This window comes from Anopheles maculipalpis, chromosome 2RL (assembly GCF_943734695.1).
Source record: "Anopheles maculipalpis chromosome 2RL, idAnoMacuDA_375_x, whole genome shotgun sequence".
NCBI classification, from domain to species: domain Eukaryota; kingdom Metazoa; phylum Arthropoda; class Insecta; order Diptera; family Culicidae; genus Anopheles; species Anopheles maculipalpis.
Window position 1 is genome coordinate 24,202,417 of NC_064871.1, and position 26,077 is coordinate 24,228,493.

Below are 26,077 nucleotides of genomic sequence, written 5' to 3' on the forward strand. Positions count from 1 at the left end.
ATGTTTGGATCTGTACCGTCGTGCATTGAAATGCGCTTTGAATTGTTTGTGTGTTGTACTTGTCCGTTGTGTAATACAAATTAATTGTCCCCAAATGGATGACTAAAACACAAACCATTGGCTTGTTTTTCTTTAACTTTACTTCCATCTAAACTTCCCTTCCGTTTCTTCCCGCACAATTTTGTTTACGTGTGTTGTTGCATCCTTCCAATCCCTCCCGAAACAATGTTAAACCCGTAGATTAACCCCCAACACTGTATTCCGACGCTGGTCGACAATGGATTCGCGCTCTGGGAGTCGCGCGCCATCTGTACATATCTAGCCGAGAAGTACGGCAAGGACGATAAGCTTTACCCGAAGGATCCGCAGAAGCGTGCCGTCGTTAACCAGCGGCTGTACTTCGACATGGGCACCCTGTACCAGCGCTTTGCCGATTACTACTATCCGCAAATCTTCGCCAAGCAGCCGGCAAATGCAGAAAACGAGCAGAAGATGAAAGATGCCGTTAGCTTTCTGAACACCTTCCTGGACGGGCAAAAGTATGTGGCGGGTGACAGTCTTACGGTCGCGGATCTTACCATCTTGGCCACGGTTTCGACGTACGACGTTGCCGGGTTCGATCTGTCCAAGTATCCGCACGTCGCTGCCTGGTACGAAAACATTCGCAAGGAAGCGCCCGGTGCCGCGATTAATCAGGCCGGCGTTGAGGAGTTTAAGAAGTACTTTGAAAAGTAAATGGCACTTTTCAATGGTCCATGAAGTTGATGTGCGGTGCCGTGTTGTTCAACGTTCATTAACAATAAACCAAATCCAAAGTTGTTGATTTTGTGTATCCTGTTTAAAACAATTGTTGTTTAATTTTGCATGGCGTTTTTGACGATGGTTTTGCTTGCCCCAGACGTAGTTTTCTTGTTGACATTTTTCCCCTCTCTTTACGCCGAATAACACGAACCTTCGCAGCTAAATCCACAGCACTGTGTACCGACACTGGTGGACAACGGTTTTGCTTTGTGGGAGTCCCGTGCCATCATGTGCTATCTGGTAGAGAAGTATGGTAGCACAACGGACGAATCCTTGTACCCAAGCGATCCTCAGCGGCGAGCGATCGTAAATCAACGGCTGTACTTCGACATGGGTACACTGTACCAGCGCTTTGGTGACTACTACTATCCGCAGATCTTCGAAGGTGCTCCGGCGAACGAATCCAATTATGCAAAAATTGGAGAAGCCTTAGCGTTTCTTGAAACTTTTCTCGAGGGTGAGCAGTTTGTTGCGAAAGGAAAAACCATTTCACTGGCCGATATAAGTGTCTACGCAACACTTACCACGTTCGAGGTGGCTGGTTATGATTTCAGTGGGTATAGTAATGTCGTAAGGTGGTACAAAAGCGTGACTGCTTGTATTCCCGGTGCGGATACAAATCGTACCTGGGCTGAAGCTGCAAGACCATATTTTGATAAGGTTAAACATTGAGCTGTAGGGAGCTGGATATGTCAGAACATGCAAATAAATCACACACGCACTCAGAAAAAGACATGCTCCCTTAAAATCGATTCCACACTGTTGGTGAACTCGTAATGCAATTTAATTCTGTTTTAGCTCAACCCACAACACTGCATTCCGACGCTTGTCGATAACGGTTTCTCGCTGTGGGAGTCGCGAGCCATTCAAATCTATCTGGTCGAGAAGTACGGCAAGGACGATAAGCTGTACCCGAAGGATCCTCAGAAGCGTGCCGTCGTTAACCAGCGATTGTTCTTCGATATGGGCACCCTGTACCAGCGATTTGGTGACTTCTGGTACCCGCAAATCTTCGCCAAGCAGCCCGCCGCCCCGGAAAAGGAGGAGAAAATGAAGGAGGCGGTCGGTTTCCTGAACACCTACCTGGAGGGACAAGACTACGCAGCCGGAAACGATCTCACCATCGCTGATCTGAGTCTGGCGGCGTCGATCGCCACCTACGAGGTGGCTGGATTCGATTTCACACCGTACCCGAACGTGGCTGCGTGGTTGGCCCGCTGCAAAGCGAACGCCCCCGGATACGAACTGAACCAGGCCGGTGCCGACGAATTCAAGGCAAAATTCTTGTCCTAAGCTCGTTGCTACCACCTTTCTCCGGCGGGTTCCGCGTTAAAAGTGGAGGGAGAAAATTCATTATAGAAATATAAAAACACCCAATGCCTTACAAATACATAAATCTGGCTGTCTTTTCTTTTCTATGTTCAGCTTTATTCATGTTGCACGGTAATACAACGCTTGTGCAAGTAGAGGGGGAAGGTAAGGAAATTACACAGAGATTGGAATGCGGCTGTGGTACGCCATTCAAAGGTACGACCACGCGGCAAAGATAATTGAAACGACGCGTTAGCCGGTGCGCAATTCCGGTTTTGCTCTCGTTTTTCTTCTCCTTGGCCGTTTTAAAGCATCGTTTTACATTAACTGGTAGCTCTCTTGCCCTTGTCGTGACGGTTTCACTTTGGTTCAACGGGTATGGTTTGACCGTGAGTCACTCAATGAGTAGTGATGACGTGAAGAGATGGTTAAAATATGACTCATGATTACGCAACTACTGTAGTAGATAAATAAAACAAGTTAAGTTTCTATTTTGAAAGATATCGAAATTAAATTACATTTAACAGCAAATTTGTTAGAGTAAGTAGATTTGTAAAATCATCATGTTTTTTACTAATCTGACTTTCTCAAATTTAAAGAGTATTATCAACGATTTATATATATATTTTTTAGAATTAATTATATTAATCATAAAATTGTGAACACCGCTTTTGATAACTAAATTAATAAAACAATTATGGTAAGGCATTCCCTCCATGGTTCTTTGCCTAATCATGAGCATGTTCGCTTGTTTTTCAACGATAATTTTGTATAAAACTCCATTTGCGGAGAACATGTAAGAAAGAAAAATTCAACAGCAGAAATTTTCCGATATGCTATTCGTTTGAAAACACGAACAACGAACGAACGATAAATTTCAAATTGAACTAAGCATGCAGCCAAATGGAAGCTAATCGAAAATAACCGTATAGTTTGATTATTCCAAGAGACTAGACGAATGCAAATATTTTTTTATAAATGGTTGGTACATAAACATTTTAGCAAAGCATTTTTTCTCGTAAACTTTTTTATTTTAATCATCATGTTTTTTTTTTTTTTTGCTTGGTGTGTGTTCACGCCACAAATGATTGGGTTGCGTTTTAACGAAGGCCACAGTACGCAGCCACATTTTCAAAAAGCAAGCGCCCGAATAATGCTGTCGTCGAGTACGGTGACCACGGATAAACGGAAGCAATGGTTTCTAACGTCTAAATTGGGGTATGACACTGCGTCTACATTCTTCGAACTCGTAGCGGACTTCTACTAAAACTGAACAGATTTCGCAAATTCGCTTGATCGACCATTAAAACGTTATCTTTTTATTAGGAAATAATCGATTCATTAATTGATTTCTTATTGTTTAATGATGGATGTTTTTTTTAAATTCATACAAATTCTGCAAAAAGTTTCATAAAAACTTTTCCTTCTGATTGTTTTCTTGTAATGTTATGTGAAATTAAAAAAATTTTTTTTTTGATCCCTACTTGCTATGATTTACTTTTTTTTTAGATCTTGTTTTTATATGCAGATCAATCTTTAAATAAAATGTAGTGATACGATCTGTTGGTAGTTTTTAAAAGTTACTTCAAACGAAACATAAAATTATTCTTTTTTTCGATAAATTTTTACTATCAATCAAACGTAATTGCTGATAATCAAACGTATTTGCTTGTATCTTCTGATCATTTCTAAGTAATTTATAGTCCAAAATTTTCCTGATAACTTAGAACATAGAATGTTCTCAATGTGCTTTATTTCGCGCATGGCGTTGGACCTCTCACCTTGAGATAAGGCAGCCCTCGTTGTGTGGGCAATTAAAAGAAAAAAAATTTGTTTTGTCTGAAAGCGACTAATTGTTTTATTTGGTTAGAGTTATTTGAACGCTATATTGTAATCATTCTCCAAAACACCTATAAAAGCACCACGCTTGTTTTGCCACGCGCTAGTAATCTTTTACCTTTCGGCCCGTACAGCGGGATCATCGGTAATGCTGGATTTGTACTATCTTCCCGGTTCTGCTCCTTGTCGGGCGGTGCAAATGGTAGCCGAGGCAGTAGATGTAAAGTTGAACCTGCGCTATCTCGATCTAATGGCTGGCGAGCATCGGTCGGAGAAGTTTACCAAACTGAATGCACAGCAAACGATACCCACGCTTGTCGATGGAGCAGTAGTGTTGTGTGAGTCTCGTGCCGCTCTGATGTATCTCTGCGATCGATACACCAAGCAGGGAAGCGATTTATACCCTCTGGACATCGTCCAGCGAGCCGCCATCAATCAACGACTGTTTTTCGACGCCTGTGTTTTGTATCCGCGCTTTACTGACTACTATCATCCACAAGTGTTTGGAAATGAGGCACCGGATGGTAAAAAAAGGATGGCCTTCGAACGATCGGTGAAACTGCTAAACGTCTTCCTGAGTGAGCATGAGTTTGTGGCAGGAACGAAAATGACGATCGCTGACATAAGTATTTTTGCAACGCTGGCTACGGCCTGTGTCTTGGGGTTCGGTCTTGAGCCGTATGCGAGTGTTGATAAATGGTACAATACTATGATTATGTTGTGTCCGGGGGCAAACATAAACGTAGAAGGGGCGAAAGAGTTTTTAATGTACAAATAAAATATAAATTAAACAATTGCTAAGCCATGTCATCAGCTTTGGAGGAGAAATTACGGAACATTCGTTTAAAAAGTGTATGATGAAGCGTACGCTTTCGGATTTATTTACACAGTCTCATACATCTTCAACATGGGCCCCTCAAAAAGGTTACTGTTGAGATGTTGTGGTGGTATAAGTACACTTAAACTACCTTAAAAACGAATCAACAATCGTACAATGGTGTCACTGCTCTACTCCTCCGGATCACCCTTATGTCTAAACTGTACAGTGTAATAGGTCCTCCCGGGAGGGTTCCCCGATTGTCATAGGCTCGTATTTGACGTCAGTGAGTCCTTGAGCGAGTCCTCGTAGCTGTCGCTAAAAACGGGAGATGAAAAAACGTATTCATTGAGCTTCATCAAACAACTGCTACATGAAAAAAAAAAAAAAAAAAAAAACATGAGCCAAACGAGCCTGACCTACCTATTGTTTCCCTCATTGCTGTGTTCCGGGACCGCTTCGGTACTGATGTTTGTCACGAACTGTCGATGGAAGTTCGGATGGAAAATGGAGCTCTTCAGGTCGGACCGATTGATCACCGGCTGTATGTCCGCACCGGTGATGGGCCGCGTACTGCCGGTAGTGTTGTTATTACTGCCGAGACCGATCCGTGACACCGTACTACGAACACGCACGTCCTCTGCTGATGTATTACTGCTGCCTCCAGCTCCACCACCGGCTCCAACACCGTTCGGTAGAGGTATTAGGCTGTTTGTGAAAGGAAGGGAACGAAATGGTAGGATCGAAAGCGTTGGGAAGGAAACGAGTAGGGATCGATTAGCTGTGGCTGGTTCAAACCGGTAATAATATCACGAAAACGTTCAAACAAGTGTGCTGTATGTACAACAAAATTAATAGAACACCTTTTCCCGTATCAGATGTTATTTCACCGGACTCCAGCAGCATCCGCGAGTAAGAACCGTTTTAGCTTGACTATCATATCACATGTTAGTATTATGCTGCTATTCATTAAGGTTATAATGAATAATAATCGCGATATGAAATTGTGTTAGTGTGCTTACACCACTTAAAGTTACGCGAGAGGGTGCAGGATGGAGGTGCAGTCGCAATTGAAGTTCTAAACGAATTTCAATATTTTGTATATCTGTTGATGAAATGATGTGATAAAGCGAAAATGGTGGAGTGCAAAATGAATGACGTGCATGATGATGAAATGGATACTGAGACACACTGACAGACTGCTGATACTAACCGTCTATAGCGTGCACATGCAATGCAGAGAGCTGTTGCAGTGCCTCCGGCAAAGATTAATCCACCTATCACGACCGTTGCCAGCTCGATGCCTTTCATTCCTGCTGCATCGTAAGAATGTGGCTCGATCGAGTTGACCGCCAGTTCGGTAAGCTCGATGATGGGTAGGTTTGGTTTCAAGTTAGACATGTCCAGTCGAGAGAGTGACCTAAAGGACAGGATAAAAGTCAGTTGCAACCTACTGATCTTGATATGAATATATTTTCTGAAAGCATTACCTTTGAAGTTCGGTCATTTCTACCAGCCCGTTGGTCTTCCGATCGATGGCATACAGGTAAAGGTTTGTCCTAACGAAAAATAATGACAAATAACAGAAATTTTACGATCGTTTTCCATGATCTCAAATGGTCACAGTCAAAATTGTACGCTGCTACTTACGCGTCATCAACTTTGGTGTTGGTTTCGAGCGCCCGTATTCGAATATCATAACCGGTCGCTGTGCTTAAACTGGACGAAATCATCCCTAACTGCTTCTCGATGTCCACCGGCAGTCCGGCCAGGATCAAGCATACCTCCTGATGTGCATGTAGTACGTAAACGAACACATTTGCTATGGTGGACTTGCCATCGTCAGCTCCTTCTCGATCGGTCGCCTTCACATCGAACCCAAACACCTTCTCCTTGAACGATGCTAGAGAGTTTAGCAATCGAATCTGTCCGGTGAGAGGATCGATCGCAAACAGGCGTGCCGGTTCATTTAGCAACGAATATCGTACTTCTCCATTGCTTCCTGCATCGTCGTCAGTGGCCTAGAACGAAAAATTATAGATGAATAGATTGTTTAGACATTTCCTTGTCTTTCAGAGCAAGATGAACAAAACGTACCTCAACTTTCATGACCGCATATCCGTAGTTAGCTGAATCTGGCACGACCGATATGATAGGACCGAAGTTATCCCGAAACACAGGCGCGTTATCATTAACATCCACCACCTTGATCATGATCTCCACTTCATTGTCGTACAGCCGATTGCTTTTCCGCTTAACCGGATTCTCTAACGCATACAGCACGCTGGGAATGTTTCGCGTTTCACGCTTTATCTTCTGCACACGAATACGAACCTCGTACGAGCCACGCTCCTCTCGATCGAGTGGCCTCAGCAACCACAGTGAACCGTTCCGTTCGTCTATGCGAAACTGATCCTCATATGTGTCACCAACAATTTCCCAACGGAAAGGATCGTTGGCGTAACGCTTCGAAAGCGTCACATTGAGCACAATGCGTGGAGCGGGATCATTCTCACGCAACTCGATTTCGTAGTACTTGTAAGGGAATAGGGGTGGTTTGTCTTCTACTGGTTGCTTTTGAAGTGCGTCTCCCTGTAGATTCACAATCAAAAGAGCCATACTTGAACGCGGTGGAGTTCCAAAGTCTGATGCCACCACTGTCACGTTTAGGTGTTCGTATGTTTTCCTGTTTGTTTCGCTCGGTGCGAATTTGGAGGCTGTAGTTACGACGCCATCCTTTGGATCGATGCTGAACTGCAGCACATCACTCTGTCCTGTGAGCGAATATATTACCAGTCCATTTCCATTCTCTCGGAAGTCACTATCCCGGGCCATTACTTGCTTGACGAATGTGCCTACCTTTGAATTCACGTCGAGATACGCAACGTACACTGGCAACCGTTTGATATTGTTACGATCACTCCGCAGATCATCGTATGCTGTAAACTCTGGACTGTTATCATTGCGATCCATTACGATAACTTCGACATCCACCATAGCCGAAAGTTTAAGATCGAAATTATTGTCTGACGCAAGCACTCGGAACCGATATGAAGATACCATTTCGCGATCAATCTCTCCACTGACTCGTATCGTACCGTCCAGGGGTGCAATTGAGAAGGGTATCTTCTGATCACCTTCGGTAAGCAGCATGTACGTAACATTACCATTCATGCCACTGTCCTCATCATTCGCACGCACCTGTCCGATCTTTTTACCCGTAATTGGATACGATCCTTCATCAACGTTGAACGTGTACCACTGTTTCTCAAATACCGGTGCATTATCATTCACGTCGTACACGCGGAACTGGATTTGTAACATATCTGACAAACCACCTACATCCTTGGCGGTGATGTTCAGTTTTACATCGCTTTCCGGCGGAAGCCGATTGGCAACACGTAATTCTCCATTGTTGCGATCGATTTTAAAATAGTTCACACGATCACCACTGTTAAGTTCCGTTTGACCGACGACTTCATAGAACACCTTCGAGTTCTTCTCAAAGTCGTCATCATTAGCAGTTAGTTTGAAGATCACCTTGCCCACCTCGACATTTTCCGGCAGAGCAAACTTAAGCTGCGATTTCTTCTGTACAGCTCGGGTGTTACGTCCCCGCTGGCGAACTTTTTGTTTGTACAGTTTGCGCCTCATCGTTAAGTGTTCCCGATCGGCCGTTCGATTCACCATAACCGATTGACTATCGTAGAGTCGTGGCATTCCGACGTATGGAGCCGACTGGACCATCTCAAACAAGCTATCGACGCCGTACGAAACGCGACTGTTTATCTCCATCAGGCCTGTGTCAAGAAATTCGGGCAACACCTCCGTCTCGATCTCGTCCAAATACATCAACTCTAGATCGCTCGTGTTTTCGATCATTTCGCAGCGGCTCTTGCGAAAGATGGCAATCCGCTCAAACACTGGCGCACAGTCGTTTACGTCCAGTATGAGAATCTTTAGCTCTACCTCCGACATCAAGTTGTCACGATCGGTGGCCATCATTTTCAGAGTAAGACTTTCGATCTCCTCACGGTCGAGCTTGTTGGGACCCATGAACAGAATGTTGTAGTGTGGTGTACTAGAGTTTCCGTACTCCAACTGTTTGTGGGGACGATAGTTCGGACGTACTCTCGACTCGCCCGGATCAATGTTGGCGATCTGCAGATTGCGAAAGATGTGAGCCACCGTTTTGTTGTAGTTCGAGAGCGTCGAGTTGGAGAACTGGGCCACGAAAGAGTTCGACTCGCCGGACAGTAGCAGCTCGTAGTCACTGTTCGGCCCGGCAGCATCCATGTCGGAGATGATGATCGGATTATTCAACACAATCTCAGTGCCGATCGGAGAGTTTTCCGCGATCACACCCAAGAAAAATGGCTGATTAAATGTCGGCGGGTTATCATTCTCATCCTCGACCACTATTATCACCTGATAAATGCCGGCAAATGTACGCTGCTTGTAAAAGTATTCCGCAATAATTGTCACTCGTATGACATCCTGCTTCTCTCGATCCAAGCCCTTGATCGTCATCAACTTGCCATCGTTCGTGAGACGAACCGTATCCGCGACGTCGTAGCTGTTGACGAGTGAGTACTGCACGCCACTCGTAGGATTGCGGGAATTTCTAGCCTTTCTCGTACCATTCCCGGCTGAACTGAATACCGCATCAAACGTCACGAGAGGATACAAACGGATGAAGTTCGAATGCCCCGACACGTCTCGTGTAAACCTTCTAGCGTATCGAGTTCGATTTTTTCCACCATTCAGTTGAAATACTTGTCGATCGCCTCGATTCTTGTCCCCGCGTACTGAGATCAACGGTGGCAGTCCCTTCTCGTCCGCATCGCATTGCTCCTGGAAGTCTTGGAACTTCAGCTGCCCGATCATTGTGTTTGGTTTGTTCTCTTTCACACGGAATTCGATCGGAGTTGCGTTGGTACCTCGCAACAGCATGAAGTTGTGCTTTATCACGTGGATTGTGACATTTGTTACGATGATCTTCTCCAGACTGTTGTACGCTTCGGGTGTTAGCTGTTCCACATTCTTGCCGGCGGAATCGGGCAGATACGACACAACTGTTTCAAACTCATAGCATCGCCTATCAAATTTCTCCATAGATTCAATCACCGTCACAATGCCGGATCGTTCCTCGATCGCAAAAGGTACTCCTTCCGGGTAGGAGTGTAGCAGATCGAAGAATATCTCCTCATCGGAAACCATATCGAAGGTGGTTCTTATTTGCCCAACGGAAGAACCGATGGATGCATCCGCCCCCACCCAGAACTCATACGGTGCACCAATGAATTCGATATCCTCAATCGATTGACAAACGATGTCGATCGTAACTAATGCAACGTTGAAGCGAGATTCAGATGGATTCTGAGGCTGATCTCGTGCTTCAACGAAAAATGCAATTTTACCGTAGGTAAGCTGTTCCGACACACGAATATCGCCCGTGTCTGGATCGAGCTGGAACGGGATGACAAGGTTCGGGCGTACGTTTTTGATTGTGTACTGTACCTTCCCGTTTCCAAGGTCATCCGGATCGATTGCTCGTATACGGCCCACCTTAGATCCGATTGTACCATTACAGTGTGTTTTAAACTCGTACAGTGTTCCCTGCTCAAACTCTGGCGTATTGTCATTGGTATCCAGCAATGTGATCTCCACCTGGACCTTGCCATAGTTGCGGCTACGATCATACTGCTCAATCCTCTCCACGGCGTGTACATTCATTTTTAGCGAGTTACGTTGTTCCTTGTCCAGAAAGGTTTCGTCCCGAACCACAATCCACCCGGAACCGTGGTCGATCATGAAAGCTCCCTTGGGTTCCTCGTCCATAAGATAGTAGTAGAACTCAGCATTCTCACCCTGAAAAGAAAAATAACGATTTCAGTTGTCAGTTATCAATGTGTTTCATAGCTTCATTTCGTCCTACGTACCTGATCCCGATCGATTGCATTCACCTGTAGTATACTGAACCCTTTCGGAAGATTCTCGATGATGGAGATGTTGTACAGGTCGACCTCAAACTCGGGCACATTATCGTTCAAGTCGATCACCTCAATCTCCACACTAAACCCCACCCAGCACATAACAAAAACAAAGCATTAGAAACGAAAGTGAAATTATCTCCTCTCCCGCTTTCATCCCATTCTACTTACCGCGCAAAGGCATTCTTGGTCGGATCATTGATCTGCTGCGCCTCAATCTGCAGTGTGAACGTGTTATCCGGCAAGCTTTCACTGTCCAGATCGATCTCCTTCTGCAGGAACAGTACTCCCGTTTCCGGTGATATCCAAAACAGTTGACGCTCGTTACCGGCCACTATACCGTACACGAGCGTCTCGTTCAGCGAGTCCTGATCGAACGCCATAATCGGTGGCTCAATGTACAGTGGGATGTGAATTGGTTTGCCCTGCGAATGAAATTCGGTGAGAAACACACGCATTTTTATGTAGCGCTCGGGCAGTTTACCGTAAGCGGAAAGGACTCCTTGATGCGTGTCCGGTACTGGGCGCGGGTAAAGATCGGCGGCAGATCGTCCACGTCGCGCAGGTTCACCCGGATGGTGGCGTTGGCAGTGCGGGGCGGATTGCCCCGATCGGATGCCACGATCTGTACGCTCATCGAGCGCCAGCCGGCATCGTAGTCGAGCGGTCGCTGCAACACCAACGAGGGCCGCTGGGAACCTTCCAGGCGAAACGGAAAGTCGCCGCTCTTCATGTGCTTGGCCGCGAGCGCATACTCGAGGTCGGAATTCGGCGTGTTTGGCTTATCACGATCAATTGCCTTAATTCTATTAAACACCACCGTCTCAATTGGCGTTGATTCGTCGAGCGTTACCACGTACGGTAGATTGATAAATTCGGGATCATTATCGTTAATATCTTCAATGTAAACAGTAATTGTAAAAAATGATGACTGCTGGACGTTGGTGTGCGTGTGCATCGAGTGCCGTTTGTAGTGCCGTTTCCCCGCCGTCGGAGTCGGGTGGTTTGTGGTGCGTGTTGTGTCATCCGACAGCAAACCGTAGACCAGGCAGGTCGAAGGCAGCAAGGGAGAGAGAGAAAGCGAGAGGGACAAACAATATGTAGTAAGAACAGGTTTAACAGAATTAAGTCATCGCCTGATCCTGACATAACACTCCTTACATTGTCCTGCTTCGCGTTGGTAGTTGACGTTCCACTGCAGAATACGGTAAACTTGAGGATGCTCTGCGGATCATCTGAATCTACTAGCCCGTCCAGACTGCGGTTGAGGATGACACTCACGACGGTGCTGTTAATTTCCTTCAGCTTGAAGTACTCGTAATCACTGGAGTTCTCCGTGCGCGGTATCAAGATCGAATTGCGTGGATATGCGTACAGCGAGACGATCTCACCACCGACGGGGAAATCTTCCTTTAGCCGTAGGAACTGTACACCGTCAGATTTGGTGCGTAAATTACTTTTGGAGTAAAGTTTGCATGCTGAAAGCGGAGAAAAGAGTTCATTTATTACATTTTATACAACCTCTTGTATGCTAGTGTATTTTTTCATGGCAGAAAGATTTCGCCCACAAACTTCATCCAATCTTAGACACATATAGATAAACCAGTTCATGTTTTGTTTGAACGGTCACGATCGCGATTAAATGACTGGGACTGGGTGGCGGGGGGAATTGGGGCCCTCTTTCACAATGAATCTATGTTCGGTAAGTTTCCGATTTTTGCTACCCATGTAATCGAATTTATAACTAACTTTACCTACAATTTATATTTTATATGATCGTTGAACATTGATAATTAAGACGGAAACTGCAGATAAATTGTGGCAGAGGGATCGGTTTCAGTTTTTCCACAAAAAGATGCGCGGCCCAAAGACGCATCCAACCGCATGTTGCAGGCCCTGAATGAACGGAAAAAAGGACTTTCCGCAATAGCTGGGTGGTTGCAGATGGGTAGGGTTGAGATGTTCCACATAAATAGGCGTGACCTAAAGACGCATCTAACGATATACTGCACGCCCCGATCGGACCAAAACTGAGCGACTAATAGCCGATTTTCCTCAGAAACCCCCTTTTTCATTGAACAACTTGGTGGGTGGAGGAGTAATATAGATGAGGAGTGACACAAAAGGATGCTCGACCCAAAGACACATCCAACAATATGAGGAACGTTCCAATCGGTCCAAAACTAAGTGACTTATTGCCGATTTTTCGCAGAACAACTCGACGGGTGTTGGAGTAATGGAGGTGGGGAGTTGCACAAATAAATGCTCGACCCAAAGACACATCCAACAATATGAGGAACGTTCCAATCGGTCCAAAACTAAGTGACTTATCGTCGATTTTCCACGATAATGCTGTTGGCAAAATTTCCCGGAAGTTTTTGGAAAATCTTGCTTAGTTTCCTTCAATATTTAAAAAAAACGTTGTGGTGGTCTTTTTAAAATATATTTAAAGAAAGAAACAAAATTGAGAATAAATAACATAATTTTGAAAAACACACTTCAATGAAACGGAAAAAACATTTTTCATGACGGAAAGAAATTATTTTATGTTAACTTTTTAAGATTTGATTTTTAAGCTGCATCGAAATTTGCCGTAGCGACTGGTAGTAACGGAAGAGCATGCATTCGGAATGGTAGCTTGTCCCGTGCTTAAATTTTTTATTATTTTTAATGTAATAATTCCAATCCGGAATGTTTTTTTCTTTCTTTAGATAGTAGTTAAAGCACAGACGATGATACTAGAATTTGGTTAATCACCAAATTAGTTTAAGTGTTACGATTCGGCCCCTTAATCCTGTGCTGATTATGTACAAATTTCTCAAAGGCATTTTCACAATGTTTTTTTGTTAGCTTGTTGGCCGAGGCGGGAAGGGTGTCATTGACAAACTGAACCGGGCCCCCTGTAGATCTTCATAGACGAGCAGGTTTGTACTGCGCTGGCGGGGATAGAAACTTAGTGGGATTTACCCATCTAAGGCGAAAGGGGTTCTCCACCCAGCGGAGCTCCTCTGACCAGCAAGGACCCTAGCGACCGCTAGCTTCACTCATAGGTTAATCCGCTACTCCTCCCAAGACTTACTGTGCGTCCATTCCACCAAGATGACTCGACATTCAGTCGATCTGATCCATTCCTTCCCAGCTTCGGTAGTTCGTTTCTCGTTTCGTTAATCAAGAGATATGTCTACGATCGGCTGTTTCCGATTTATAGCACTTGGTCACTGCTTCGTATGCTACCTTCAATAAGCAAACGACAGATCGAAATTCCCACTCAATGGAATGCTGCGCTGATCAGGTTGCTTGTTCTCACACATGCGCTAACGGTGTTGCATAAATTAATATTAATTAAGTTGAAACCATTCATCAACTACGACGTCTCTACGCTCCCGTCGGTGTGGAGTGGAGTGATAAAATAGGAAACAACATAGCAATGGTTCGATGATTTTCATCGCCGCCTATCATTAGCATTGGCTGAATGATTATTTCCTATTCTTATTTTTCCTACGCACGCAATCTAGAACGCACTTCACCTACGACCACATTTATGGGCGCCGGCGACAACATTGTCGCGCGCTTAACGAGCTGCGGTTAGGTTTTGTCGTCTCATAAAACCATCTCGCGGTGGTTCAGTTGGAGAATAAAAACAAAAGTGAAACAATGCCCATTGCTCTCCATTAGGCGAACAAACGCCCAAGCAAACTGTCGCTCCACCTTCCCGGTGTAAGCGTCACTTTCTAAGTCAAACAATTGTTGCTCACAAAACGGCCGAACACGGGTCCGTTGCTGCGCGGTGGGAACATAATGATGGCAAGGGCGAAATAAAGCAAAAAGCCTCCACAAACATCACAAACAATGGTTTGGTAGTCTGTAAGCCGTACGCCTCCACCGGTTACCGGGTTGCTTTCAACTTCCACTTGAGAAGATAAATTAATCCCGACCAAAAGCGGTGCAGGTGCTCGCGGGTGCTTGTCATTTTGCAGACCCCGTTCACACAACCGGACCTGTTGGTCGGGACGACGGTTGCGTTCATTACGATTAGCAGCTGATTAGGGCAGTTACCAACCGTGCTGGTTTGATGTAGAGCGCTGAGCGCACCCAAAACGGTGGGGGTCTGCTTGGGCCTGCTAGCCTAGCGTTGGTACCGAACGCCAAACTCACTTTCTACATTCCATGGGTGCAGAAAATCTATAATGCTGGTTAGGAGCTCAGCACGGGGTGGAAACTTAATTTCTTCAGAATGATCCATTAATCTGATTATCTTTCTGACACAGAACACACTCGTCTGCGCCGCCGAAGACGAGTTCGGAGAAACGCGGCTGCTGAAACTTAACATCTCCCGAAGGGTGTTTCTTACGGATGGAGCGAGCTACGAATTTCGTATCGGCTTTTCACAGAACGCGGAAGATTGATTCTCCACTCGTCAAACTCGTTTGTCCACCAACGGGCTCATTCCTCGTCCAGCACATCGTTTTCCTATTAATTCATTATCTCCTTAGAAGCGTCTGGCTGGAACAAGTTATCCCAACGAAATGTGGATCGTTTGCTTGATTTCTCTATTGCTCGCTATCATCGCTCGACGATAGAGTTTGCTCCAGGAGGAAAATAAAAGAACCGAGTGGATTAGTGGAACTCGCGTGTAAATCACCACCCATTGCTAACAGTCGCCCGTACCCGGGGTGCGTCTGCTTTCGACACCGATTCCGAAACGGGTTAAAATGTTATGCAAATTAGCGGAAAGTGAATCCAGCAGCTTCGAATCCGAATTAGCACATGAAAGTGAAGCTCCCAGCGGTGAAGCTTCTTCTCCACATTAGCAAACAATGATCAATCGTGGATGCGTGTTGGGAAAATGACGGGCTGGGGCCGCACGTACTACAACCCCCATCTCGCACTAATGAGATCTCGAGGGAAATAGGGAAATATTGTCGAGAGGAACGACAAAATATTGAAAGTCAACGCTGTATGACGCATTCCTGGGCTGCTGTCATCAACATTGTCGTTGAAATGATGAAATGGTCCGCTAGCGACTGTTCCAAGAAGGTCTAAAACCCCATTAGTACGACGACTGTTGCTTGCTTGTTGCCCTGTTTGCTTCACATACACAAACACACACACACTCACACACCTGCCACCATTTTTCCAACCCATCGAGCATGAAAACGGCAAACCAGAAAAAGCATATCGCTACATATGAGCTCGCCGAGGACGCCGTTCTCACGCGGCGTGCAGGAGGCGGTATTTCACACGCAGGGCGCAGGTGATTTCCATCGCTGCAAGCAATTCATTAGGGTCTGGTTGGTTAGGCCACAGCCCAGGAACTAAAACGTAAAGCACATGTGAATCCGTACCGCGTGGAATGAGCTTTTTGCTGTACGATGCCATCATCGTTCATGCGTCGGAATGTGAAAAAGCCGTGCAGCCGTTGAGAATGCAGAACGGCTGAAAAGTGAAACTGTGTGCGCTTTGATCGGGCATTAAAGGGTGGAAAGGTTGGGCCGGCAACGAGAGGAAGGAGCGGAGGTAAAAGAAAACTCTCGCTAAACTGCAAACTGGTGGAACGGATTTTTATTGTTCTCACCCTTTTTGCAGCATCAATGTGACCTACCCCAGCAAATCCGTATCACCGGTGGAAGGAGGGCAAGGATGAAAGGGAGCGAAGAAAAGGGAACAGTGGGAAGTGGGAGTTGTTTTCCCTTCCCGGGTTTGGTGATATTTTGCGTCACTCCGCCGCGGGAGACAAACTCTTGGCGAAAATGAAAGGAAAATCTTCTCGATGGAAAATTATGAATATTTATGAATTATTGTGTGAAGCTTGGTCGTCTGGTTGGACTTGACTGTTGATGCTTTTTCGAGAGGGTTGTCGGTGGTGGTGGTGGTGGTGGTGGTTGTTGCCGCGGTTTTTGGAGCTCCCACTGCTGTCAGCGATAATGAAGCGAAGCTGACGCGTTTGCGGGAAAACGCTGACGATGCTTTTCCGCGCCGTCAAACTAAATCACAAACAGAACTGCGTACAGGATGTTACTGAGAGGGAATGTAGGGGATGTTCAGGTAGGAAATTTTCTCTTTAACGCGATTTTCCCAACCCCGAGGGAGACTTCGTGCGTACATTGCTGTCAATGTCGGCGTCGTAGTCGAGAAAAAAAGGGAAAGGCTTTTTGCCTGGTTGGGCTTTTTAGGCTCGCTGGCTATGGGTTATCAGTCCTAAGCTTCGGGCCACAATCGTACACACACAGAAGCTATGATTGGCTACTGATAGTGAAACAAGGGAGTGCACACGCAACGGTAAAGGCAAACAAAGCCTTAGAAAAGTAAGCACGTCTCAATTGGCTGCAATTTCAATGGCTATGTTTGACGAGTGGTTTAAAACTGTTCCTTACAGAAATTAGCTGAAACAGATGAGTTTGTGCCGCAAAAATATACTGTTTGTGTTCGGGTAATGCTCGCACATTATTAATAAGCTAGGACATATAGGTAATTGTGTCAAGAATAGTACGTATTTCATGATAATCGTATACTGGATCGCGAAAGTGAAATTGAATCAACCATAATTTTTGTTGAACTCAAAATGTGTTCCTTGATAGCAAACACATTTAAACGTATCCTCTTGATGTTTGTTTTTGTTTCAGTGGAGCTTCAATCGTAGATAAACTTGAGTGAAACCATGGAGCTCTTTGTGATCTCCAGCTATAGCTGATCTATCCCTATCAATATACTACAATTCAGGGAGAAGAATCCAAGACAGGAAAGTGCAGTAGAAACTAGTGAACAAGACCACAAACTTGTGAGCAAAATCTTCCAGTAATTTAAACTCCAATAAAGGAAAAGAAAATGTTCGAGTACGTAGTATTCTCTGCTAGCAACTTCCACTTTTTGGAGGCTTTTTGCAACATTTTTACAGTCTTTTGTTTCGTTTCGCTTCGAGCTTTTTCTTTCGAGTTAGCTTACGCGTTGAGTATATCAGTGTATTTGAAAGACAAATATTGCTCGCACAATTTCAAAATCAATTTTTAATATCTTCATCTCAATCCTTGCAGAGCAGTGCACTTACAAGCAGAGATTTAAGCTGTTCAAGCAACAAGTGCATAGATGAATGGCGTTTGTTTTTAGCTTAGATGCTAAGGATGGGGCGTCAAAACAGTCTCCTTTACATTGTTTTTACCGAAGATCATTCTAATCTGTACTTTAGTTCGAAGCTTGCCTTGAGCATCTTAGAAGTTTTCGTCGCCAAGAAGAATCAGAAAATGAAAATTTGCCTGTTGACCGGGCATGACATCAGCGTATGGTGCGAATAAATTACTGCAGGAGATGGCTGAACAGATACTTCCTACTGAAATCATCAATTAATAGTGATTTTTCTCGCGATTTTCAACTTTTTTGCAGTGCAGCGTTAGGTAAATTTTGAACAAAGACGCGTATTTGATCATTTTCATTTCTATTTATGTTTTCAGACTATTACACCATGCTACGGATATGACTTAATACAAAAACAACAAACAAACCTTGAGAACTGGCACTAAATAAACTCATAAAGAACAGATCTTAAAGAGTCTTATTTGACCTCAGGACTACACCGTCAACACCAATCAGTAATTTTTATCTCAAAGCATACAATAAAAAATGTAGCGATAGCTTTAAAAATCAGTCCTAGATTTTCATCTCATAATTGAAATTTCTATTCCTACCCCCAGAACATGATGACGAAAGGATATTAAAAACACTAATTAGAAAGCAAAACCCCAATCATGTGCCATGTTATGTCGTGACATTACATTGTCAAATCAAAACCCATCCAAAAGCGTGCCCATCATCAATCCCTGCCCACTAATCTAGATTGTTGACCTGCATCGCCCAGTGAGCGCCGCAACAGGTGGCAATTAATGGTAACCCATTAGTCCGTTCGCACTTCCATCCGCACACCCGTACCATATGCTGCCGGTTCCACAGCAAGCTACTTCCTTCGGTACTACCCTGGACGGATGATGCTGGATGCTTCACGATCGATCAACGACTTTAATAGTCCACCAGGCACCGTCACCGACCCTGCCCGGGCGGCCCAATTGGCGGCTCCGGCAAGGTAATCAATCAAAATTCTTCAGCAAGCAAACGCAAAAGAAAACATTTATCAAGCTACAACGGACATTATTGTAACAGCAGCATTTAACGCGCACGTCGTCCCACCCAGGTTGGTTAATTTCTTTCCCGGATTTCCCCGCCGAATGGAGATCCGTTTTCCACCTATGAAGAGTTTTCATTTACTTTTTTGGTGGTAAACAACAGCAACAGTACTAAAGAAAAAAAAAAGCTGCTGCAAGCCAAGGCTCGTATTCCCCAAACACGAATACATGCATGCACCGTACGCGATGGTGTGACCCAGTTGTGGTTGTTTTGGGTGTTGTAAAACAATGCGGCCTCGCTCCCCTGGGCGGCTGTATGATGGGTAAGGTTGGAAATAATCAAATTTAATCATGCCAAGGAAACCCGCGTGTACTTGAAGCATGTACTCGATACGGCCCCGAACGGGGCAGAAGGTTTGCAGCTTTCACAAACCGAAAAAAAAGGTTGCATGGCGATAGCCAATTTGATGCTAGTTGGTTGTGAATAATTTTTGTGGGATGTATATTTGTGGGTAACTTTCTTCCGAGTTTAACCTTAATCATTTAAGGGAGTTTTTAAGTTTTCTGTACCAAAAATGTTGCTTCCTGATCCAGCCTGGTCAAGCGGTAACGTTAAGTAACGGTTTGCAGAATGACAAAGTAAAGCATGTGGTTATGCAAATCGGTCTTTATCTCGTGAACACAATGCGCACAATGGTGCTTACATAAAGCAAGTTCTTCGTTTAGGAAATATGTAAATTTGTGGACTGTTGCGAAGTAAGCAAGATGAGCGTTTTAAGCGTTAACTCATAAGCAACAGTTGCACACGTGTATCGTCGTCCAGTAGCCAGTAGAGATCGGGAAAGCAAAACACTTTCTTTCGTGATTTTTCGTGATGTGCGTACGCTTTGGATTAAGATTAAATACCGATAAACCGCTAACAGTCAAAAGCGAAAGAAGAGAGATGGGAAAAATATATGTAAAAGACGCATAAACTAACACACACTCGAATTAGCAGAAACTGAATGAAATCCCCTGCAGAGGGTGTTCTTCTGTGGGAGGAACCCAAGTAGGAAGATGGGATATTACCCTGCTCACTACGCTCTATTAATAAACCTCCCTAACCGCCCGTAGGGGTAAGTTCTCTACCACCCTAAACGATGGATTAAAGTGTACCAGAACCGCACTTTGTACAAAACGATATCAAACGAGCGGAATTGGGATGTTAGTCTCACCGGTTTTTTTTTTGGAAACAGCTCACACCAGTCAAGAAAAACTCCCCCACATCAACCGCAACCGGAGGGTGAACATCGTCCGGGAGGAAAGAAAAATATTTGCTCTACCCAAGTGAGCCGAAAAAGAAAGGAACTCTCCACGTTGGGAAAGAGCGCCCGGGAAATAACAATACCACGACGACGCAACACAACGCAGCTGACTAAACGCTCCGTAGACAAATAACTCAAAAACGCAAACCCCCTTTTGCCAATGGACGAAGATCGCGCGGTTCTCGCAGGAGACGCTTCCAAAAGCCGCGTGAGGGAATCCACTTTACAACCGCCGCCGGGACACTTTTACCCCGGCTGGAAAAGTGAAAAGTGGGAGATTTTCTTCACCCTGGCTGGGGCTGTGTCTGTAGTGTGTGTGTGTGTATGTGGGAGAAGGTCATTGTTTGTTTGGCCGCTGCCTGAAGAAAGGAAAACCAACCTCACCGGGCTGGGAGTATGGGAGCTGCATGCGCATAATTGAAGTTGCGTGCGTGGGTTAACGAGGCCTGTTGGTGTGTGTGAGTGTCAAAATATTGTTGATTAGGTTTCTCTTTCACATCTTCTGGCGGGAGTTTTGCCGACTGTTACGGTGTCAATTGTGTGGTTTACACTTGGCTCGTTGTAAATTTTAATCATGCAGTGTTAATGAAGAGCATACGTTGTTTTGGTAGGAAAGACATAAAGAAGTGGGGTGGAATTGGTGAAGTAACGGATCTTTCTTTGCTGCAAGTTTGGTTGAATAAACAAAAACGGTAAGTGATCGTGGAAAATTAGTCTAAATGAGGCGCATCGTAATGAATGGGTTATTTTTAGTAGTAAAGTTCTGTATTTTCTTTAGATGATCAAAATAGGGCTGAGTTCAAAGTAGTTTTAGGCTTATTTGCTTCATCTGGGTATTTTACGACATTGAACAAGAAATTGATAATTTTAATTTTGAATGATATTTTTATTTGTATTTTTTTTTTTTTCGTAGGAACGGCCTGGATTTATTTTTTGTGTTATGAATACCACGTAGTGAGGTTGGCCAGTTCTCACTAAGGGGGGGAAGGTCCGAATGGGATTCGAATCGCGGTCCTGCCGTTTGAAGACCATTTTATTTATTTTTTCAGCCCCATTTTTATTAGTATATCATGTAACGAAATTTGAAGTAGGCTTTTGTCGAATATTTAAGCTGTTATTAAAACTTCTCCATGTTTCCTCTGTAAATACCGAGCTATATTTAATGAGGAGAAAATTTTCTATTTACCATGCTTTGAGACGTATTGAAAATTGGAAAAAAACTTAAACATATGTGTACAATTATTGCTATTAATAAAAATTGCTCGCATTTTTTCCACATTTGCTCTACTTTAGTTGTCATGGAAACCATAAAAAGTTCTTATGCTGAAATTCAGGTCGTTTAAAACTCACCTACGTGCTCACAAGCAAACCTCATATGACCCTTAGCCATTTAAATCGTCCAAATCAGGGATATCCCTCACACATTGAAGCTCAGAATTAGTTTCGGTCTCATATGTGTGGAAAGACAATTAACGAATCGCCACAAACGAAAAATGTTTCATGAACAGTATGATATGCATACGGGCATCCATTAGCTTTCTTAACGTAAAAATATCCAAAAAATCCAAGATTAAACCCAAATTGAGATAGAGCGATAGCGTTGTAGTTAACATAATTTTATAAACTTTTTATTGTCTGAGCAAACTTTTTTCCAACCGTATCAACCATTTGCTACAGAACAGTACACATTCTTTACTACACATACTGGAGCATCTTCGAATCATTGAGCGACCTTCACGAGATTAATTAATAGCTATGTTTGTCACATTCTTTTACACTTTATAGCGTCTTCATCTCATTCATTATCGATCACAGATCAACTGCAAACCCATTAAAATCAATATTGAAGATAAATGGTTAGCCATGTACCCTTCCACGAACTAAATGTTGGTCAATTTGACCACCATGCACAGCAAATTGAACAGAAATTGATTGTATTATACACATCTTGCCCCGAAACTGTCGTTCACAAGTACGAACTCACGTCACTTGAAAAGTCAGCAGCATGTTCAATTAAAGGACACTCCCCAGAGGGGACGAAGCATCAAACAAGGCCGGAGATTATTAAAACGCTTCCCAGCCTACCCGCCAGCGCTTCAGGCGTAATGCGGCGATCTCTGTCACGGTTACATTTTGTCTCAGTCCCTGGGCATGATTTACGATTCGGCTGCTGAAGTGGCCACGAATTAAAGGTATCCCGGTTTGTTTTGATGGGTAAACATTAGCGCTTAAGTGGCTCGGGTCACCCGCCCGGTCGCCGGTGTTTGCTCTAATTTTGTCTGCTTTTCTTTTTATTAATTCTATTTACAATTTGTTTCGTACTACACCCGCGAGATGGCTTTTGGAGTCTTCCACCCTTGTCGGATGCTGATTGAGAATGCAAACAGTCGTTCGCTCACAACGACACCCGGGGGAATAACAAATATACTTTTTTGTCTGCTGTTGTTGCTTACTTGTTCCCTTATTCTGTTCACTCGGCTGGGAGTGTTAAGGTTGAAAATTGTTGAGTGCCGGCTTGTCAGCAGAAGCATTACAATACCGTGCGACGTGTTTCGGTGACATGTTTAGTGTGTTTTTTGTAAAGGGAAAAAAGGGTTGAGGTAGAGCCGGGGCCAACCGCAACAAAGACGACGAAGATGATGCAGGGTTATGCCAAGGCCTTGCCGGAATGTTGACCCTTGAGTGGAGTGGACTGTTACGGGTGGGAGGCAGCAACATTTCACACCACGATGACAAGCGAACATTAATCGAGCGATTAAACACGCCGAGCTTAATCGGGCATGTAGGATGACCTGAGCATTTTTTTCTCGTTTTTTCTCCCTCAAACTATTTGCATTCATTGTTTATGTGTACGGATGAGCAGCATAGATGAACAATGAAAAGAAAAATCCACTTAGATTGGCCGATTGGTTTGAGGATGAGTTCCGTTAGATTTCTGGAACGTTCGAATCCTGGAGCACTTTTGAGAGGATAAGGTTGTGATCCATCCGCAGCACAATGCCACAACAATTCGTGACAAAAGATTAACCATCTATCACCATCAGTTCCATCGAGCATCATCGGGACCGGATTGATGAATCACACGCGATCATTGGCGGCAGCAGAAACGGGACATCATGCCCGGCTAATAATCACTGCAAACTCGATCGCTCATGCTTGAGAAGCTTTTGTTTCATGCTATGCATCTTCCAGGCGCCCTGAACATGGGAAGATGATTTTCGTTGCCGACTGCAATCGAGCCCGGTACCGTTCGTTTTGAGCCCGTTCGATATCGATCGAACTCGATCTGTAACGATGGTCGTAACATAGTTTGGTTTTCCTGCTGTCTGTTTCATTCGTTGCTAGCGGAATGATTTTGGAAGCGCATTCTTTCCATTGAGCATCGTATTGCGTAGGCTGGCTTGATTGTGTTTGATCGTTGGTGCATTAGCTGATTAACTCATTCGATTTGACCGATCGAATGGAATTTGATTATGCTGGAAGTTAGGAAGAGCAAGCTGGGTAAAAATGGTGCTAAGCGGAAAAGCTTTGCCAGAAAAGCGCGCTTTAAATGCAGTTTTTTCGTTTAAAAAGGTGTTACGTTAACTGTAGATATTAGACGAGCGTTTTGAGTAATTTACATTGTGTTAAAACACACATAATATTATAAGAATTCTATAACCACGATACCATGTGCAAGAATGCGTCCTTATTATTACATTTCCCAAAGCAAAAATCAATCTTATGTCATGATAATTATATTTTCCTTTTTCTAATGATGATGTTACAGTAGATTATTTATTCTGGTTTCGTTTTAATCGATGTTTGAATACCAGTTTTCTCTGTCTCAAATGAAGCGTGTAATTAGTATAATGATTTTCATTTGTGTTTCCTCTGATTTTGGAGTATTTTCTCTAGCTTTGTTTTTCTACTACGGGCGTCAGTCTGTATTATTTGTTTTCAAAAGCTAAATTTTACTTATTCTCTTTTCTGCTTCGTTAAATATTTGGCAGTTACCATTTTTCTTGCATTTCATTTTAGCTGATCAACTTACACCATGTGCTTCGCACCGCGTTGCGAAACCGTGTTTGCATGGTTTCAATTTTTCTGTTCGTTTTTTGTTTCCTATTACATGAGTCTTGATGTGATTTATTTCATCTTTAAATATTGAATTTAGCATACTTAGCAGTACCTCCAAGTCGTTCCATCGGAATAAAAATAATTGTAAATTTAGGTTTAGCATTTTTTCACTTTCAATTTAATTTACTTTCTGTAATTTGATGAAAACTATCCCATGGTTCTTTTAACAATTTATTTCTAATACAAATTCATTTGTTTCTTACGTTAAACTATTATTTCAATGTCACAATTTTCTTATAATAATGAAAAAGAATGAAAAATACCAAATGTAGCTTCCCCAGCTGTATAACGGAAGGAAGACTTTATAAAACTCTCTCGCCTAATACCACACATGACACTACAGCAGCGTTCAACGCCGTCCGACTACGAAAGGGAAGCGGCTATTACTTAATTCTTCAACACATGACTGGGCCACACTCGGATGACGTAAATGCCATCGATCGATCCAATCATCGTCACGATCATCCTAAAACTCACGTTAGACAATCATTTATCCTTTCCTCGCATCGTACGTTCCGCTTCCTCCCCCTGAGCTTGCTGGTCGGAAAAATCCGTCCACCAGCTCGGGCCCAGTTTTAGTTTCGTTCGATCAGTGTGTTAAGCTTGCACAGTTTTCCATGCGCGATCATACACCAACCGTTACGTTGGCATAACAATAACATCACCCAAATGCAATGAATTTGTGAGAGGCGTACGAGCGAATGGAATGAAAAACACAACTTATATTTATTCGATCAATGGTCCACCCAAACGTACGCCCACCTCACTCCACCTCCCCTCCACCGGGTGGACGATAGTTGTGTTGTCCTACGGTGGGTCGGTATGGGTGGGTTGGTTGGAAAAACAAACTTGCCGCCTGCCGCTCGCACGTACTCGGCCAAGTGTGAAATCATAATTTCGTGTTTGTTTTCCATTCCTTCCGAACCGGCCTTTTCCTGCTAGTAAAACACGGCCCAAACAGTGGTGAGCCTTTTGAGTGTGACGTGATAGGTTTTGCTTTGGTTTCGATTTGTTTCGTTTTGTTTTTTGGGCGTCGTTTTCCACCGCAAAGCGCAGTGAACGTTTTGTTTGTTTTTGTTTAACATTTTCAATAAAAGAAAAAAGAAATAATTCCATCCCGGTACGTGCCGAAAATCGCATTAAACATACGACAGCTTAGCCCTTTAATGTGCACCTTTCACTATGTGCCACGACTATTTTGGACCATTTCCCACTAATATGCACAGAAATCGGCATCCCATCTTCGGTGGCAACGAATTCCAACCACACGGCCACAGTGGGTTAAGCCAATAGGTAGGTGTTGCACAAGGTTGTTTTGGGTTTTTTGGCTTTCCGTTTTGTAGTGGCAGCTATTTGAAATCGATTACCGGGTCTCAATCGACAGTGGATGAACGAAAAAAAGGAAGTTAAATGACGATAATGTGTGTGACCAGTTAAATTGGTACACAACTGACATCATCTCACGTCTGGCAAAAGGAGAGGTCCAACGCACGTGCCGTACGGTTGCATCAGAGGATCGATAACTGGGCGCTTTCGTTTACTGAGCTAAAAAAAAAAAAAAAACTCGTCCATTCGAATGAACGGCCGAAAGCACATGCAAACATGCACGTGCAAAATGAAGGAAGTCCGTGAAATTGGGTCTATAGATGTCTATACAATAGGCTGCGAGGAATCGAATCGGAAATATATCAGACCATTTCATACATTACTTATGATGCAAAATGGTATTAAATCAGCATTATGTAATGTGACCCAATAATTCAAATAATTCAGGATCTACGC

The 26,077-nt window shown here is 43.9% G+C and overlaps 5 protein-coding genes across 7 annotated transcripts in view; 3 read left to right on the forward strand and 2 right to left on the reverse strand.

Annotated features, from left to right (window-relative positions):
- LOC126559236 (uncharacterized protein C14orf119) overlaps positions 1–26,077 on the reverse strand; it is a 261,691-nt gene that overhangs the window by 214,292 nt on the left and 21,322 nt on the right. The gene's annotated exons all lie outside the window — the stretch shown is intronic.
- LOC126559023 (glutathione S-transferase 1) overlaps positions 1–26,077 on the forward strand; it is a 435,657-nt gene that overhangs the window by 2,150 nt on the left and 407,430 nt on the right. Inside the window, exon 3 of one of the 3 annotated variants that reach the window (XM_050215123.1) lies at positions 1,600–2,136. In XM_050215123.1, the coding sequence (XP_050071080.1) occupies positions 1,600–2,094 (495 nt within the window). In that variant the 3' untranslated portion in view covers positions 2,095–2,136. Of the gene's footprint in view, positions 1–240; positions 737–1,599; positions 2,165–26,077 lie in introns of those variants that run through there. The other 2 variants (XM_050215122.1, XM_050215121.1) reach the window with 2 other exon arrangements.
- Positions 952–1,496, forward strand: LOC126559906 (glutathione S-transferase 1-like; the record flags this gene model as incomplete). The annotated part of the gene is made up of 1 exon (XM_050216072.1): positions 952–1,496. A coding segment is annotated over one exon (522 nt), but the record flags the coding sequence as incomplete, so codon positions are not given.
- Positions 4,085–4,729, forward strand: LOC126559589 (glutathione S-transferase 2-like). Its single transcript, XM_050215760.1, has one exon. The coding sequence runs from the start codon at positions 4,100–4,102 to the stop codon at positions 4,727–4,729; it is 630 nt and encodes a 209-aa protein (XP_050071717.1). The 5' UTR covers positions 4,085–4,099.
- LOC126565628 (cadherin-89D) lies at positions 4,915–13,732 on the reverse strand. Its single transcript, XM_050222828.1, has 11 exons — positions 13,729–13,732; positions 11,923–12,239; positions 11,246–11,695; positions 10,933–11,186; positions 10,711–10,843; positions 6,866–10,639; positions 6,419–6,789; positions 6,259–6,327; positions 5,982–6,188; positions 5,192–5,476; positions 4,915–5,086 (listed from the first exon to the last, which is right to left on the reverse strand). Exons 1-11 carry the CDS (start codon positions 13,730–13,732, stop codon positions 5,032–5,034), a joined length of 5,919 nt encoding a protein of 1,972 aa, XP_050078785.1. The 3' UTR covers positions 4,915–5,031.